General features: G+C 41.9%; 1 protein-coding gene and 1 long non-coding RNA gene across 18 annotated transcripts in view; one reads left to right on the top strand and one right to left on the bottom strand.

Annotated features, from left to right (window-relative positions):
- BRSK2 (BR serine/threonine kinase 2) overlaps nucleotides 1-17,063 on the bottom strand; it is a 405,249-nt gene that overhangs the window by 383,406 nt on the left and 4,780 nt on the right. For 7 of the 17 annotated variants that reach the window (XM_083587321.1, XM_083587325.1, XM_083587324.1 and 4 more), the window contains exon 1: nucleotides 6,336-6,906. The exons of 1 other annotated variant lie outside the window; for it this stretch is intronic. In XM_083587321.1, the coding sequence (XP_083443447.1) occupies nucleotides 6,336-6,429 (94 nt within the window). In that variant the 5' untranslated portion in view covers nucleotides 6,430-6,906. Of the gene's footprint in view, nucleotides 1-6,198; nucleotides 6,283-6,335; nucleotides 6,908-17,063 lie in introns of those variants that run through there. 9 more of the 17 variants (XM_083587313.1, XM_083587314.1, XM_083587317.1 and 6 more) reach the window with 6 other exon arrangements.
- On the top strand, nucleotides 2,940-4,532 carry LOC310751405. The gene is made up of 3 exons (XR_014542466.1): nucleotides 2,940-3,046; nucleotides 3,703-3,833; nucleotides 4,433-4,532. It is a non-coding gene; the product is annotated as an uncharacterized lncRNA (long non-coding RNA).

The following is a 17,063-nucleotide window of genomic DNA, read 5'->3' as shown; positions in this document are numbered from 1 at the left end:
CTGGCTCTTGTCAATGCTTGGATAGAAGACTGCCAGGGAACTAGATAAGGCATCTCAAGAACTAAGGTGGAAGAAAGGTGAGATAATAAATATAATAAAATAATTAAGTTAACAACAACAACATGTCATATAGAGTACTGCCTAAAGGAAACCAGTTCTGCCAAGATTCACAGATGACCTGACACATACTGGCAAATCTTCTTGACCTCCTGTGCCCCCTTTTAAACTTTCACTTTGTTCTCACAAGCAGCAAAAGAAGAGGTAAAACTGTTTATAGACTGTACTTCCTTTAGGCTGCAGTTATGGGTTCACATAACTGAATGCTCATCCATACAAAAAAATAAAATAAAAGCCAAGCAAAAATAAAACCCACTCAAACTCCAGAGGGTATATCTCCTCCGCAGCAAGCCAATAACTCATATCAGAATTTGAGGCCATCTTTTTAATATTTACAAAATGAAGAGCAAATAAGATTTTATTATGCGAGTCTGTCAATATGAGATCAAAAAGGAAGGGAAAGTCTGAAATTGAAACAGCTCCAGCTCCTTGAGCTGGCACACCACACATATGAGGAAAAGGGCTCTCCCAGCCACAGCTGCCACTAGAGCACCAAGGAACAAGTGGTCCAGCAGCAACCTGCAAAATGCAAATGCCTTTCTTCAAGAGTAGTGTAACCATATCCAGGACAAGTCACACACCTGATTCCAGATAACTCATTGTCAGCATCTCCATATTACCTTGATTGAATTTCAGTTTGTTCACTCTTATCCTGCCAATTTCCCCCTTGAAACACCCATTTAGGAACCTTATTATCTCACTGGGTACCACCAATATTATGACACTTTATTCCACAACCTATCTCAACAGTTTCACATAGATCTTGGATAGAGAATAAGATGGATCCCTGAGGTACACTGCAAAGCAACTCCCATGGAGCAGGACAGTCATTCCTAGGACCATTTTTAAGGCTCTGAGATGCCAGTGGGCTGTGTGTGTTTTCTTCATTCTCTTCTTAATTTAAGGGTTTATATGCCCCCCCTACCATGTCCGAGACCTGGGACAATTTTATCCTTCATTCCCCTCTCTCAAAAAAGACCTAGTTATCCCCAGCCCCACTCACTGCATCTTTCCTGAAGCAAAAGAATGTAACTTCCTATTGCCAACCTAGCCACCTTCACAGTAGGATACAGTAGGATACCACAGTTGATGGTACTGAAAACCACTGAGAGGTCCAGAAGAATCAACAGAGTCATGCACAGCCTGTCTGTCCTTCAACAAAGGTCATCACCTGCATGACTAAGGCATTTGTCACCCCATGAAATTCTAATAATATGGAAAATAAGGCCAATAGCTACTTATGTACTTTGTTTCATGGTAAAACTGTCCCTGTAAAAAATGTATTTGCTTGGAGTAAATTTCTATCAAATTCAATGGGATTTGCTTCTAATGAACTTAGAATCTTGCCTGCATCCATTAAAGCCCAATTTGGGCATGGGTAAAGGCTGCACACAAGCAAGGGTGAGTGGGAAGAAACATGGCAAGCGCTCCATGCTGCGTTGTTATATCTAACTGGATTAGAAACCCCATTTGCAGGGTTCTAAATTACATGGGGAGCCCCCAGAAGTAGAGGAGCATCCACACTTCAAACATTGCCACCGAAAACATAGAGAGTATGTGGGTATAGTGATGCAGGCACTGAATCTTAACATAGTTGTCCAAATTCACTCCACTTACACAAAGCCTTTATTTGGGAGCACAACAAATAGAGCTTCAACAATTTTAAAAATGCCACCAAAATCTGAGAAAGAAGGCAGGCAGGAAGGAAGGAAGGAGCCAATTTGCAAGGAAAGCTCTCAGTTCATCATCAAAACCTTAGTTCATAATTACTAAAGCACCACAAACTCACTTGTATAACATGCTAGTGTGGCTAGCACACAAGTGTATAGGATGGGCTATGGCAACAGTTACCATATTTACTCGAGTCTAATGTGCCATCGAATCTAATGCACATCTCAGTTTTCAGAACCTTGAAACAAAAACAAAGAATTTGCTTGCAAATGTAAATGTACCATCAAATCTAATGAGCACCTTAATTTTCGCAACCAGATTTGGCTAAAAAAAGGTGATTTGAGTAAATACGGTACATGAATACAACACCACAAATATTATATTTGTGTTCCAAACAAGAAAGAAGAGATGAAAATAAAATAAAATGCAGAAGTATTCTTAGATTAAAAAGACATTTTATAAATGGTTGAAGCACATGCAATGTTAATTTCATGCAAAATATCACACATAGCAAATTAAGGAAGACTTCGTTTCATTTGAATAATAAACCTGAATTTTTGTGCTTTTGTCTTCCCATCTGATCTGTTATCTAAGCACACATGTTTCCTGGTGTGTTATTGCAAACACAAAAGCACATCCTTTTTGTTCATTACTGTTAATTACAGTGCAAACCTCCCATAATTAACTATGCTATAGTGTAATTCAGTGCAATATAAACCATCTCTTGCTCATCCCTTTATGTGCAATTTGTTGTTGTCAGCATTTTCAAAGATGTTTCCTCATAATACAATTTTACAAATATGATCATTAGATTATTGCATTACTTCATGCATCCTCCCCCTGCTGAACACATATTCTACAAGTCCAGTTTTGGGAAACAACAGCAGAACCCATTTGACCTCTGCCTTATACAGCAACAAAGGGGCAATTGTCTTACTACAGCAGTCTAATTTAATTATACATGCATGGAATTCTTACAGTGCATTATTAAGAATTTCTTCCCCCAGCTTTTGCCACACTCCCCATACTATGGAAAGGCTGTATGCAAATTTTTTGCACCCTTTTGCTCAGTGCCCTATTCCTGCTTTTAAAAGCAGGAGGCCATAATCCTCCTTTTGTGACATCAATCATTTTCAGCAAGCCTGATGTGCCAGCTCTGGAGGCTCCTCAGGACAAGCTTTGCTTCCCCTGCTTTGAATGAGAATCAGCACAGTCATCACCCAGCCCTTTGAAATGCATCCTCAGTATGTTTTGCCAGGTCAGTTTTGCATACCCATGACCAGATGTCACCAGCTTCCACTGATAGCAAAGACACAGCATCTGGGCTTCCTTGCAGAAAGCCAGCAGGGTCTTGTCTGTAAACATTCCTTGCTTCACAGTCATTAAGAACTGCATCATTTAGGGTGGTGTGGAGGCTGAAGAAAGCTATTCAAAGTTCAGACAGCACATGAAAGTTCTCTTTTCATGACAACCTTTGCAAGGCTGCTATGAGCAGAAGCCAGCACTTGCCTCCCAATTCCTTCGCCTTTGATCTTCAACAATATCATGTATTTCTGCGAGTAGCAGGTAGACAGTGAGTATCCCTGAGAGGGTACAAGGGTTAGGGTTAGGGCCTCATTTCTTCTAGTTGAGCAAAGGAGGAGGGAATATGAGTGGTTGTGAAGATCTACCAAGAAGCAAATGGGCTATGGATGCTATGATGAAATCTTGTGATTGTTGATACACTTGGCCAAATTATCTTTCAAAGAGGGGGCAAGCTCATTCCATGCAATGCAATGCTGTGGTATAATTCCTCAAAGTACTGCTCTATTTTCAGAAGGCCTAAACAGCTTTATTTAATTACCTGTCACATAACAATGTTATACAATATAAAGCCTCCAACAACTGAATTTTCATATTCTTTCCCACCCAAAGCTTACTGTCTCACTTCCAGGAACATAGAAGTGATAGACACAAACTATGCTGCCTGGCTGCATAACTCTGAATCATTCCAACTCTGGTTAGGAATGAAGATGCCGGTGTTTATCATTCCCAAGTATATCAAGGTGAGTATGGGGAATAGAAAACAAAACATTCAGTTCCTGTGCATGTTTTCTCAGAAGGAAGTCTCATTTACTTTAAAGGGACTTGTTCCCAAGTAAGAGTGCATAAGTCTGCTGCAGCTATTCTTTAGGCTTTTAGATTTTCTTCTCTGTATCACTGCAGTGTGTGCATGAATGGAAAGACTAGAGGGTCATCTATAATTAGATGTAAAATCATGGAGAACAATCCTAGCCCTAGATGATTTCCTCAAAGATCTGCAAAGGCAGACAGCATGAAACCTCTGAACACACACACACACACACACACACACACACACACTTGCTCACCCCCCCCCCAATCTCTCTCACTCTCTAATCACTTAGGAGGAAGATAGGAAGATTAGCAAGGGGAGGGGGAGGGGAAATTGCAGCTAACCCTTGGGAAGCATAATACCACACTCTGTGGTTTACATTCGAAGGCTGCAATCCTATGCTTGCTCACTCACTCGGTTGCAAATCCTGTTCTGTTAAACTCAGTAGGACTTACTTTTGAGAAAACATGCATAGGATTAGTCTGAAATGTAGCTATATTTGCAATAACATACACTTTTTGTACATGGCAGTTGGGCAGAGTGAAAGACCTCTCATGGTACAAGGCAAAAACTGTGGCAACAGAGTAAGACTGAATCTAGGGCCTCTTAGATGCCCCCAGCCAAGAGTGGATGGCAAGAGATCACCTCTGGACACAACATTCAGTATTTTTATTGGTGTACCCATGATGCTGCAATCATTTTGGTGAGAGTTCCCCCCCCCCCAGCTCCTTATTCATGTCAAGATATATTTCACAGTAAATCAGGTTGGTTGGCGGAAGGGTTTGGGTTGGTTTTTTTTAACTCAGCATTGTGAAGAATAAAGGTGAACGGATGCATGAAGCTACTGCAGTACATACAGGGAGGAGGATGATTTTTAAATAAAAATAAATAAAAGTCGCTTTCCCATTTAAAGCAATGTCATTTTCATAACCATTCCTATCTAAAAGTGGTTGCTATGGGGTTTGAGAGGGAGGATGAAAAAGAATTGGAGGGGAGATTCACAATCAATCATTGAAGAAAAGCTTGGCCCCTTTCAGAGAAAGATCTGGATTTCAACTCAGTCCCTAAGAAAATTGCAGGGACTGCAGAGCTGCTGCCATGCAGGGCAGCAAGAACACAGACAGCAGCTGGGGATGGAAACGCCTATTAAATCCTTTAGACAACAGATGGGCAAAGCTCGGCTGTCTTTTTTAAAAAGCAAAACACAATGCACCATGTTTTATTGTCCCACCATGATGAACAACACTTAATATCAACAAGGAGCAAAGGAGAGCAATTTGGTGTATGTGTGTGTGTGTGTAATCACACACACATATACTCTGCTCTAAAAATGCTAAGCTGAAGAGTCTTAAATTCACTTCTAGGGTTGCCCATTGAAATCTTGTGACAAGACAAGATTGCCCACCGCACCTGTTACCAAAACGCCAAAAGGGGATACAAATCAGGAAAGTCTGGTGGACAGAGATTTAACATTTCTGCAATGGTCGCTTCTTTGCAATTACTGTTTCCCTGCCCTTGAAGTGAATCCACCAAAGCAGGCAACCAGTGAGTCCCAATCTTGAATGCACTGAAGGGATCTAATTATGTCACGTAGGGCAAAAGCACCTGCTCCCTGCTAATGCCTCGCACCACATTTCCTCCTTTTAATATTTCTTGCTATTGTTCCTTTCAGGCAACAACAACAAACCTCTGGCTGCTGGACATGGATTCTTAAATCAGCAGTGAAATATATAGTAAGATTAAAAGAAAACAGCATAGACAGGGCAGGCTTTTTGGATTATGGCTTTTTTTGTTCCTTTGCTCCTGAATACTTTTCCTGCTTTGACAGTGCCAGGGACACTTTCCAAATAACCAGCAAAGGCAGTATCATACATTCACATAGTCTCTTCCCCCTCCTGGCCCCCAAACCACCGCACCTCCACCAACTGCACCTTAAGGACTACACCCTTTTCAATCATGATGTCATAAAACACTGCTGGTGACTTCCAGCTTCCTCCCCCTCTTCTTCGTTGTCCGTTATGTGCCTCCCAATTCAACTGAATTCTAGTTTTAAAAAAGGAAAGGAAAGGAAAGTGGTGCACTGAATCAAAGCAAAATTCACCAGCCGCTGAGCATCTTTCCTTCGCGTCCCCCCCCTCCACTCAATCAGCCCCTCCCCACACGCACTTTGACTGTCATCAGAACACCACCCCTTTCCAGGAGTGATCCACACAAAGCAACCTGGACTTGTTAAAACAAGATATAAATCACGAAAACAAAACACACACACACCCAGAGCCAGAGCAAAAAAGAACCACCTTAAAGTCAAGCTATTATTTATCAGATGCCACAGCAAAAGACAAGGAATGGCCAGAGAGCCTAGACTCTCCCATCTCCATAATCTCAGCGACTGCTGCCTTATCCCTAGGGCTGCTCCTGCTGCATAAGAACCAACCTGTCTGTCCTTTGCCCAGGGTTTTCTCCAAGCGGTACGGTCCAACATATTGTGCGTGCTGAGCTCCGCTGCCTTCTTTGCCAGTTGATGTCATTTCTACCTGGCTCTGTAATTCTGCGAGGTTATGCCTTGTGTTGTGGTTGGGGAATCTCTGGGCTCTTTTTCACCGCAGCTCTTTAAATTCCCACTTTGCCGCTGTGCAAGCAAAGCACCCAGTCTCTCTCTCTCTCTCTCTCTCTGACTCTTTTGCTGATCTTATCCACTTGGCTGAAGATTCACTCTTCCTTCCCCCCTCCCTTTCTTTCTTTTCCTTTTTGTTTCCTTCTCTCTGCCTAGGATGCTGATGCACAAGGAGGACTTATTAACCAGTGTTTGGGGAGGGAGGAAATCTAAGATCCAAGCATAAGAAGCATGGTGCTGGTCATCAGCACTCCGCACGCCTTAGTTCTCTCTAGGAGCTGTTCGGGGAGAGCTGGAGCAGCGGAAGAGCTGGGGCCCACGGCTCCGACTGACATTACAGGCAGCCAATCCCTGACAACACCTCAGCCTCTCCCCCCCCCCTTCCATCCACTACCTTTTCTTTTCCATCAGCATCAGCATCAGTTGCTGCCTCTGCCTGCTACGGAGCATCATAACCAATGGCAACAGCAATAAAACTGTGAGGGGATTCGTCTGCCGATAAGGTCAGTAGTTAGTCAGAATTCAAAACTGCCCTGTTTTAAACTTTGCATGCATGGGTAGATGACAAAAAGAGCTACATAGTCTGTATCAGCTGCACTGAAGCAAGTTAAGCAAACAAAAACTCTGCAGTTCAGTCACTCAAGTCCATCTTGCAAATAATGCTGAGACTGTGGAATAAAAATCACACACACAAAGATAATCCAGCAAAGGAGATCAAAGAAAAAACGAAGTCCAAGAGAGCTTGTTTTTATTTATTTATTTGAGTGACAAGATGCCCTTAAAATGAAGAATTTGTGCACATGTGGCATACACACATGAACACACAACACTAATCAGAATCAAAGATAGCTTGGTTATCATAACATGATGAATGCTAGGGTTAATGTTAAGGTTAATATAGAAAATTAAAGGTGCCCAAGCAAAATGCAGTTAAGGAACAAAAGATATTAAAATGACATGGGAGCAACATGACCTACTGCCTCACTCAAAGTAACTAACTAAATATGATGACACCACAGCCCTTCTGTTAGAATGCAAGTTCTGCTGAACAGGTATAAAGTGGGTGAGGGGAGGATTTGAAGTGGAGGGCAGACAGTAGGTGCTGCTGAATTTTTCTTCTGCCAAACCCATTGCCTCCTGAAATCTCCCTGTAGCTGCTTCTCTCTCAGTGGAGAATGGTAAGGAGAAAACAGCTGGGGAAGAGGTGTTGGTAGGGAAAGTTAAAGCAGGCAAAATAAAATCCAGTAACCTCTTCAGTCCATCCCTTGGTCCACATGAATTTTCCCCCACCATATATCTTCCTGATGGCCACTTTTGTTTTAAAACAATGGACTGCTACCATCACACCAACATTATACCTTTACATACCTCGCCTTTTTAGAGCTTACTGGCAAAAAATGGCCATTCGGGTCTTTTGGAGGTAGCTTGCTGAGACTTTTGAGCATGAGACAGGGCATGTGCTTTACGGTAATGCTCTCAGAATCACAGAGCTTTTATTGGTATGTTGTGAACTTTAAGAGGCAATCTCGTTGAGCTGCCTGATTATGGAGAGCAGGATGGAGATGGACAGACAGATATTAAAGTTTCTTTTCCAGACTCAATCACTCTATCCATCTTCATCCTGCTTCCCACACTCAGGCAGCTCAAAGAGATTGCCACTTACAGTTTACAACATTCCAAAAAGTGTGCCACCAAAGACTTATAAACACATTCCCAAATAATTAAAGCAAGTCAGCAGTACCACAGACTGGCTCTAGATAAACACAGAAATAAAAGCACCTTACTTCCATGATCTTTGAGGAGGAAATTGCTTCCTAATCCCAGATATACTCCAGGATACCTTAAATAGTGTATTATCCTACATAGCATGGATGCACCTTACGATCTTCCTCTGAGATCTTGTTTGGCACAATTACAGTGGAGGGTTGGACATGGCCTTCTTAGCTTTGACACCAAGGCTATGGAAATAACCTCCTGAGGTTTGCTGATCTTTAGGTGTTGGCCTAAATCTTAGATACTAATGTGATGCTCCCCCTTCCCAAAACTGTCATAGAATCATAGAATTTGAAGGAACTCCGAGAGTCCTCTAATCCAGCTCCCTGCAATGCAGGAAATATTTTGCCCAACATGGGGCTCGAACCCCCAAGTCTTATACTCTACCAACTGAGCTATCCAACCCCCTGCAAGGCAGGAATCCCAACTAAAGAATCCTAGAATGGTCAAATGGGAAGGTACCCCAAGGGCCATCTAGTCCAACCTCATGCAAAGCAGGAATCACATCATAGGTTGGCATTAGGAAGAACTTCCTGACAGTAAGAGCTGTTCGACAGTGGAATTTGCTGCCAAGGAGTGTGGTGGAGTCTCCTTCTTTGGAGGTCTTTAAGCAGAGGCTTGACAACCATATGTCAGGAGTGCTCTGATGGTGTTTCCTGCTTGGCAGGGGGTTGGACTCGATGGCCCTTGTGGTCTCTTCCAACTCTATGATTCTATGATTCTATGATTTTCTGGATTTCCTATTCCCATTGCTTGTTTCCAGCAGGGGAATCTAATTAGTTTCCTGTTTTGATCTGCTGTTCATTTCAATATATCTATATCTATATCTATATCTATATCTATATCTATATCTAGGCTTTGATTGTTTAATTTTGTATTATGGTTTTTGCATGTTTGTTTTCCACCTTCTAGATCTGTTTAGCCTAAAAGACAGGATGCAAATGTGTAATAAAAACAGATACACTGGTACCTCAGGTTAAGAACTTAATTTGTTCCGGAGGTCCGTTCTTAACCTGAAACTGTTCTTAACCTGAGGTACCACTTTAGCTGATGGGGCCTCCCGCTGCCACTGTGCCACCGCCGCGCAATTTCTGTTCAAAACCTGAAGCAAAGTTCTTAACCCGAGGTACTATTTCTGGGTTAGCGGAGTCTGTAACCTGAAGCGTCTGTAACCTGAAGCATCTGTAACCTGAGGTATCACTGTAAATCAAATATGGTGCATGAGTCAGGTCTAAAATTTGAAGGCAATATTTACTCCATAGGCCTCTTTCTTTGGGAAAGGATTTTACTCCATGATGTTAGTACCGCAGGCTACCTTTTCAATACATCTTTTCTGGCTGTGGCCAGCTGTGACACCACTCATTAAAAAAAGGGTAGTAACTTTCAATGGTATGCATGTGATTAGTTAGAAAACAGGTTTCCTGTATCATGTTGCCAAGTGGAAAGAAGAATATTATCAGCCTTGTGGTGTGTAGTAACATGGTCATGCAGATCAACTCAGCTAAAGGTATTGTAATTCAAGAATTGCTTCTTATTCAAGATTTCTTTACGAGTCTTCTGATCCCAACTAATAGTATTATGTAACCATCCGGCAGCTGGTATCAGTTGCATGGTAAGGTCTGTGCTGGCACTTTTAATATTTGGTAGGTGTTTTATTTAGATATTCTGTAATACAGAGCTCAGTTTTAGAGTTCAGTACACAACAAAGATCTGGGACGCAGGTGGTGCTGTGGGTTAATCCACAGAGCCTAGGATTTGCCAATCAGAAGGTCGGCGGTTCAAATCCCCGCGACGGGGTGAGCTCCCGTTGCTCAGTCCCTGCTCCTGCCAACCTAGCAGTTTGAAAGCACATCAAAGTGCAAGTAGATAAATAGGTACCGCTCCGGCGGGAAGGTAAACAGTGTTTCCGTGTGCTGCTCTGGTTCCCCAGAAGTGGCTTAGTCATGCTGGCCACATGACCCAGAAGCTGTACGCCGGCTCCCTCAGCCAATAAAGCGAGATGAGCGCCGCAACCCCAGAGTCGGTCACGAATGGACCTAATGGTCAGGGGTCCCTTTACCTTTACCTTTACCTTACACAACAAAGATACAGCAATCATACTAGATCTGATTCTTTGGTGAGAACCCAGAGCAGCATTATCATCATCACCACCGCCATCATTGTTTACAGAGCTTGATATGTAACTGTTACTGAGATGCTACAGTAATCAAGCTATATTTCCATGGCTAGATTGTATTTTCAAATAGTACAGTACATCTGACGATCTTTGCAAGGATGCAAATGGTGTCAGACACATCTCTAGAATGAGCATCGTAATCAAGGTCAATGATGTGCTGTTTCAAGAAATCACATAAACAGTCCAAACAAATATTAGTTCCAAAGGGTTTCATGAGCCATCATGCAATACAATGTCTCTTCGCTGTCATGTGGCAAGAAATGCCTGACTTAATAATGGTTACTTGCTACCTCTTCAATACTGAAAAGAAAAATCCTTTCTCTAATGAAGATGTCTTTGAGATTCTCTGCATACCAGTGGATAGGATTTCACAGATACCATATCATCACTGACTTTCCTTGGCCAACATGCCTCCTTCATTTGAGGTTAGTCTGACGGCTGTATGAAACAGGGTGGCATTTCAGTGGTAGCATTGTGGAACTCCATTTCAAGGAGGCTTGCCACATCCAGTATCTTGCACTTTCTAGAAGGGCTATTCAGCCTTTTTTATTCCTCCAATCCCTTAGATTTTATTAATCTTGATTTTGTGATATTAATATCAAAGTGGATTTCTCACCTTTTAAAATATGTAAGATACCCTGCGATTAAATGGCAGATTATGCATTTTTAAGAATAAATTTTAGAAGCCTGTTTTATTTTCATAATAAAGCAGGCTTCTACATCATCCCTTTGATAGTCACCTGTGAGAAAAAGGAATCATCTCCAGCAAAGCACATAGGAAAGTTTAGGTATATTGGGTGGCAATGTACGATGTACAGGTATAACTGCTTGACTATGTACAGGTATAACTGTTTTTAGATTTTAATTGAGTATCAATTAAAATCTCATATGTAAGGTAATGGGTATTTTAATTACTTAGAATGTCATTGTTAATTAGTTTTATTTCAGGCATAGTCTCTTTAATTGTTCCTTTGCAGGAAGAGAATGTTAATAATTTGTCAACTTGTAGAGGCTTGCCTCTTTAATGTTCTTTTTTAAGAACGGGCTTTATACTTCCATGTTAAATATATCTATGTTATATTGCGTTTGATATAGCATTTTAGGGTACAGTCAGAAGAATTTCTGCCTGTGGGGCTGTTGCATTTGGCAGAAGCCCTGTTACATTGGCAACATGCCAGATACCCAGCACCACGAAGCTCCTGACATGTTGGCAAAATGGCTAAGATGGGGTGAAGGCATGATGGGGGACAAGGGCAGCACAGGGGAGGGGATAGGCATGCCATAACCTGTATCCCTTAAAAATATGGCCACATCACCACTGATGGCCCAAGTATGCACAAGTCCCAAATCCGTCACAAAGAATGCGCATCCCATTGACTTCAATAGGAGGATTAAGAAAAAAGCTGCCTCCACATCAGTGACTGATGGGTCTAATGAAACTCAAGACCCAATCACAAAATTTTACACAGGGAGGCCATAATTTCATACAATGGCACAGGTAGGAGAGCCTCTCTTGGGCCTCATGTTTTATACACTTGGAACTAAAAAGGGGGGGCATTGATCATGGATACTATGGAGAAAAGACACTTAGCATCATAACACACAAAAGAACTTGACCCCACTGCTAACATGTCTCTGCTGTGACTCCACCTCTCATTGGCTCTTGACTCCAGTTACTAACGATCTCCCCTGCCACCCACTGCACCAGTCACAAGGGGCACCAGCCACCATTGGCTGAATTAATGAGTCATGCAGCACCCCTCCTGATTGGATTAGGTGTGGAGAGCCCCTCCCAATCATTTTTTTGTGAGGCGTTATAATCTAGATTCAACCCCTGCCTGTAAAACATAAGCTGTTACATCAGAATAGAAAATACCATATGCAGCCTCTGGAATTTATGTGCTTCTGGAATCTATGTTTGGCTGCTGAGCTGGGAATAGAGGTGGAGAGGAGACCTATTACTGCGTGTACTATGGTGGTGTGGTTAGGGAACTGTTCTGTGTAGGTTCTAGTCCTGGGAGTTCCCCCTCTTTTGCCCTGGCATACAAAACATACAAGTAATGGCCCATATGCATCTGTCTCCTGGTTGGGGTTTGGATGCCCACCTTCTCTTTCCCAATTCTATGTCCTATGAAATGAGCCACTAGTGTTGCTGCTATCAGTCTATGCCTGATCTTTTTGTGTGTCATGCTCACAACCTTTGGGCCCTTAGCAAAAGAGCCTTTCCTGTCTGGTTGGGTCTTGAACCCTTGTCCTGGGGTAGACTGCATGAACTCTGCAAGTGTGCCCTGTGTTGTGTGTCTTCTCCTTTACCCATGTTTTGTTAATTGTGCTCATAAAACAGTAGTTGTGAGGAGCACAAACAAATTCAAACCCCTGCCTAGAAGAATGTGGAGAGCCAAGCAACAGAGTGATTATTGCTGGCTGTGCCACTGGAGCTAATGGAGTAGGCACACTATGGCACTGTCTTGTTTGTTGTGTGAATGGTGATCCAGGTGATCCAGCTGCCATGAGTTCAATGGCTGACCCTCTGTATGGGCAGCACTTGTCAGGCCCTGACCAGTGAGCTGTGAGTAATGGTGTTTCTAGGGACACTGTGGATGTGTCATTTTTACATTCTTCTTATATTATGTGACTGCGTGTTGCCCCTTCCCTGCAGTTGTGGGCTGAGCAAACATGGGTTATGTGTAATGTGTCCTGGCATAATGCAACTATAAGTGTGCTTTCAATGTTGCATTTCTCCAAGCATATGAAAGAGCAAATATAATAATGTTCATACATAATGAGAAATGTTGTGGCTGTCCACAGACTAGTTTCTGTTCATACTTTTGTTTCTAACTGATGAAAGTCTTTCCAATAACTTTACTAATAATGAAAAACTTTTGAGAATCCACTTATTCATAATTTTGATCAGTGTTCTGCTATTTGGTTTATTGATGCAAGCATTTTTGGCCTATTTTTTGAGCATGATGAAGAAATGCTTTGGTAGTTCTTGATCACTTAATAATCACACAACTGTTTATTCAATTTTCCCCACACACAGAGCAAAACCCCATTATCAGCTCCCCTTTGATCTGAAACTCACTACTAACTCTTATTTGAATCTAGGTTACGTCCCCTGGTGTGAAGCACTTGCACAATAATTCCCTCAATTATTTGAAGCCTTATTTATCCAAATGTTTTGATGTCCTATAAATAGTTTGAAGAAACAGGAATGTACCATCCATGGCTGTATTTGATCTTATCATAGGGGACTTGGCGCTAGGACAACCTCCAATCTTTTTCATGTAATGTCTCATTCTCAAAAGGCATGCTTTTGTGGCCAGTTAGCATCTTGGACTGACACGTCAAACACAAATTGACTAAGCCCATAGACTGCATTGTTCTTCTACTCATGTACCCTGATCAACTGAGAGATATATACAGATGGAAGAAATTTTCTGCAGGCATAGCTAATGTGAATGCACATATGCACCATCATTACAATGTTCTAGGCTGCATTGAACTTCTACTCCATATAAGGGGTGGGGACCTTTGGACCTCCAGATGTTGCTGAATTACAACTCCCAACACCTTCAGAAAGCCCAGTCAATGATTAGGGATGATGGGAGTTAGTTAAGCAACATCTAGAGCAGTCATCCCCAAACTCGGCCTTCCAGCTGTTTTGGGACTACAGTTCCCATCATCCCTGACCACTGGTCCTGTTAGCTAGGGATGATGGGAGTTGTCCCAAAACAGCTGGAGGGCCGAGTTTGGGGATGCCTTATCTAGAGGGACAGGCCTGCTCTAGATGCATCTCTTGGTTCATCATACCAGGGCAGACAGTTGTTGCATGATGTGGAAGGAATCTGTGATAATTTTATGCAGATCATTGCCTCTCATCATGTCAGGTAATTACCTAACAATAGAATCTAATGGAAGGAAATAAGCAAAGGTTCTCTGAAAGTTGCTTGGAGAGATGCCCAGTTTCCCCAGTCCCTCTCTTACTACTATTATCTACTAGTCTCAATAAAGATTATCTTCCACTACACATGGAAACACTTGCTATAAGATTGGAGGTTGTGCTCTGCACACTTTCTACTGTCCGTCAGTGCTTCAAGTTTGTGATGCAAAGGTGGCTAGAACAGGACAAGGAAGGTAAATGACTCAGCAGGGAGGAGAAGCAGACAGGATGAAACAGGCAACTCGTGTATTAACTAGGGAGGTGGTGCCTAACTGGATGGAAGCCCTTGCAGAAATAAAACCCAATTTCCCCACAAGGAGGAGAGGGAGGTTGGTGAAGGACTTTAGAAGATAGCTCTATCTGAGATTGAGGAGTGTAGGCTGCACCTCTGCAAGTGTTAGGGCCTCCAGTACTCTGGATGACAGATGCTGGAAAGAGTAGGAAACTCACTAAGAGACCTGACTCTGCTCCAGAGTTTGGTGGGTACTCAGAGGCTGTTAGTCTCCTGTGCCTTAACTAGGGACTTGATGAGACAGGGTGAAGTAACTGCTGCCTGTTCTTACTGTGTCCAAATAAATGTTTTGTTTCACTGTTACCTGCTTGCCTGTTCTTTTGTCATAGTAAATGGCATGATGTTGAATTGCTCTCAGCTACCTTGATGGTGACAAAATCAATTGAGCAAAGCTATGGATTTTGAAATATGTTTGTAGTTCTAGACATTTTCTTCCATGATCAAAGAACAGCACTCTGTGGGACCATGGGTTGATTCATCGATATGTGTTCATTTATATGAAATAGTAAAATGTCACCAAGATATTTTCAGAAAACATTTCAAAAAGAGAAAAGGGGAGAGACAGAAGGAAGCATACACAAAAGAGAAACAAAGTGGCCTAGCAAAAGTACTTGGAAAATGAAAAACGTTTTAAGGCTTATTTAATGTGAATAGAATATCCTTTAAAACCCTAAATATGGCATTTGTGGCCATCATGTTTGTGTGTGTATTTGTACAATGCTGAATCATTCTAGGGCTGCAAACCAACCATAATCCACAGTCAACACCACTGTCATTTACTTCTACATAATAGCCACAACCCCCAAATCTGAATGTTGCTAAGCCAAACAGGCACCTTAATTACTCCCTTGATTGTAGCAAAGTCCCATAAGTGGGTTAAGCACCTGTAGTATTTTGGGATACAGTTATGTTGCACTGCTGATGGCAAACTTTCAGTTTAGTTTTGATGCAGTTTTAAGGTTCAAGATAGAAGAGAAACAATGTATTTTTAACCAGCAACAGAGAAATATCATGCTACTCTATTGAGTTGAAGAACCTAAGTGAAAAAACAGAAGGGCAACCCTTTAAGAAGGCCCATCAAAATATATTTCAGAAAAGTGAATACAACCCATAAGGAAGTTATTGAAAAAGTTCCATGTCTTCAGGTTCACAGGCTCCATACAGAAACACTCCAATAATTTCAAATAAAATGATAGCATTCCATGACCTAAATCATGTAGTAAGAGGGGTTCAGGAATCCAATTTTCTAGTAATAATATCCTCCCCAACTCCAATGGGAGGTTGGTCCAAAGGCCTGTTTCAAACTACTTTTTCTCTCTCATGGAGGTTACTCTTCACATATACAGGTGATGGAGTACTCCAATCACAAAACCACCTATAAATTAATGAAGGAAGCAGTTATCTACCCAGGAAAAACTAGGACTGCAACCTCTTCTTGCGCCCGATTCCACACTGTAGCTGGCAGCAGATTTCTGCATATATCTACTCAGAAGTCAGCACTATTGAGTTCAATGGGACGCATTGCAACATAAGTGGGTATAGAATTGCAACCCCAAGTCACAATTACATATATAAAAAATTCAAGCCAAATTAAGGAAGTATCAGTTGCTAGAAAAAGTACATATACAGCAGCAATGATTTGAAGCACATCCTTAATCTGGAGGAGAATATCCTCTTAAAGCTTTCAAACGCAAAATTCCAGACTTGGACAAGGCCATAACTCACCTAGGTGGGTATGAGAGGCTCAGGGGGTGGTGACAGCCCAGGAGATGGCATTCCCTAAATTCTGAAATAACCTCACCATCTGGCACCGTGATTATGTAGTTTCCATAGCACCTCTTGTTTTCATTGCATTTGTTTTAAAATTATTTTATACTTTACACTTATTTTAATAACGTATTTTTAAATTGCTGTAACATACCTTTGGACCTTGTGGTGAAGGGTGGGTGAGAAATCAAAATCATTGTCATCATCACAATCACCACAGTTGAAGGACACAATCCAGCCAGGCAACAACACTTAGGGACAGCACAAGCAGAACTGGTGGTTGGTTGTAACCTAGGAAGAGTTCTGAGAGCCAGAGAGGCCTGGAGAGTTATATTTGACCCATGGGCTGGAGATTCCCCAACACAAGTCTGGACGACTCTATGCCATCTTTGCTTGAAGATACTAGTCATCAAGCAAAATGCTGTGATTTGCATTGGCTACAGGAAGGTGCTCCAAAGATGTAGAGAGGTCTCAAGTGGTGTCTGTCATAGTAACTACTCGGGTAAATTTGGGGCTAGAGTTTGAAAATAGCAACTTCATAAACACCATAAATATTCCACTAGATATAGTTCTACTTATGGGTTTTTTATTGTAATG

The sequence above is a fragment of the Podarcis filfolensis genome (genome assembly GCF_964270895.1).
Source record: "Podarcis filfolensis genome assembly, chromosome: 1".
NCBI classification, from domain to species: Eukaryota; Metazoa; Chordata; class Lepidosauria; order Squamata; family Lacertidae; genus Podarcis; species Podarcis filfolensis.
This window is presented reverse-complemented; position numbering and strand designations above follow the sequence as displayed.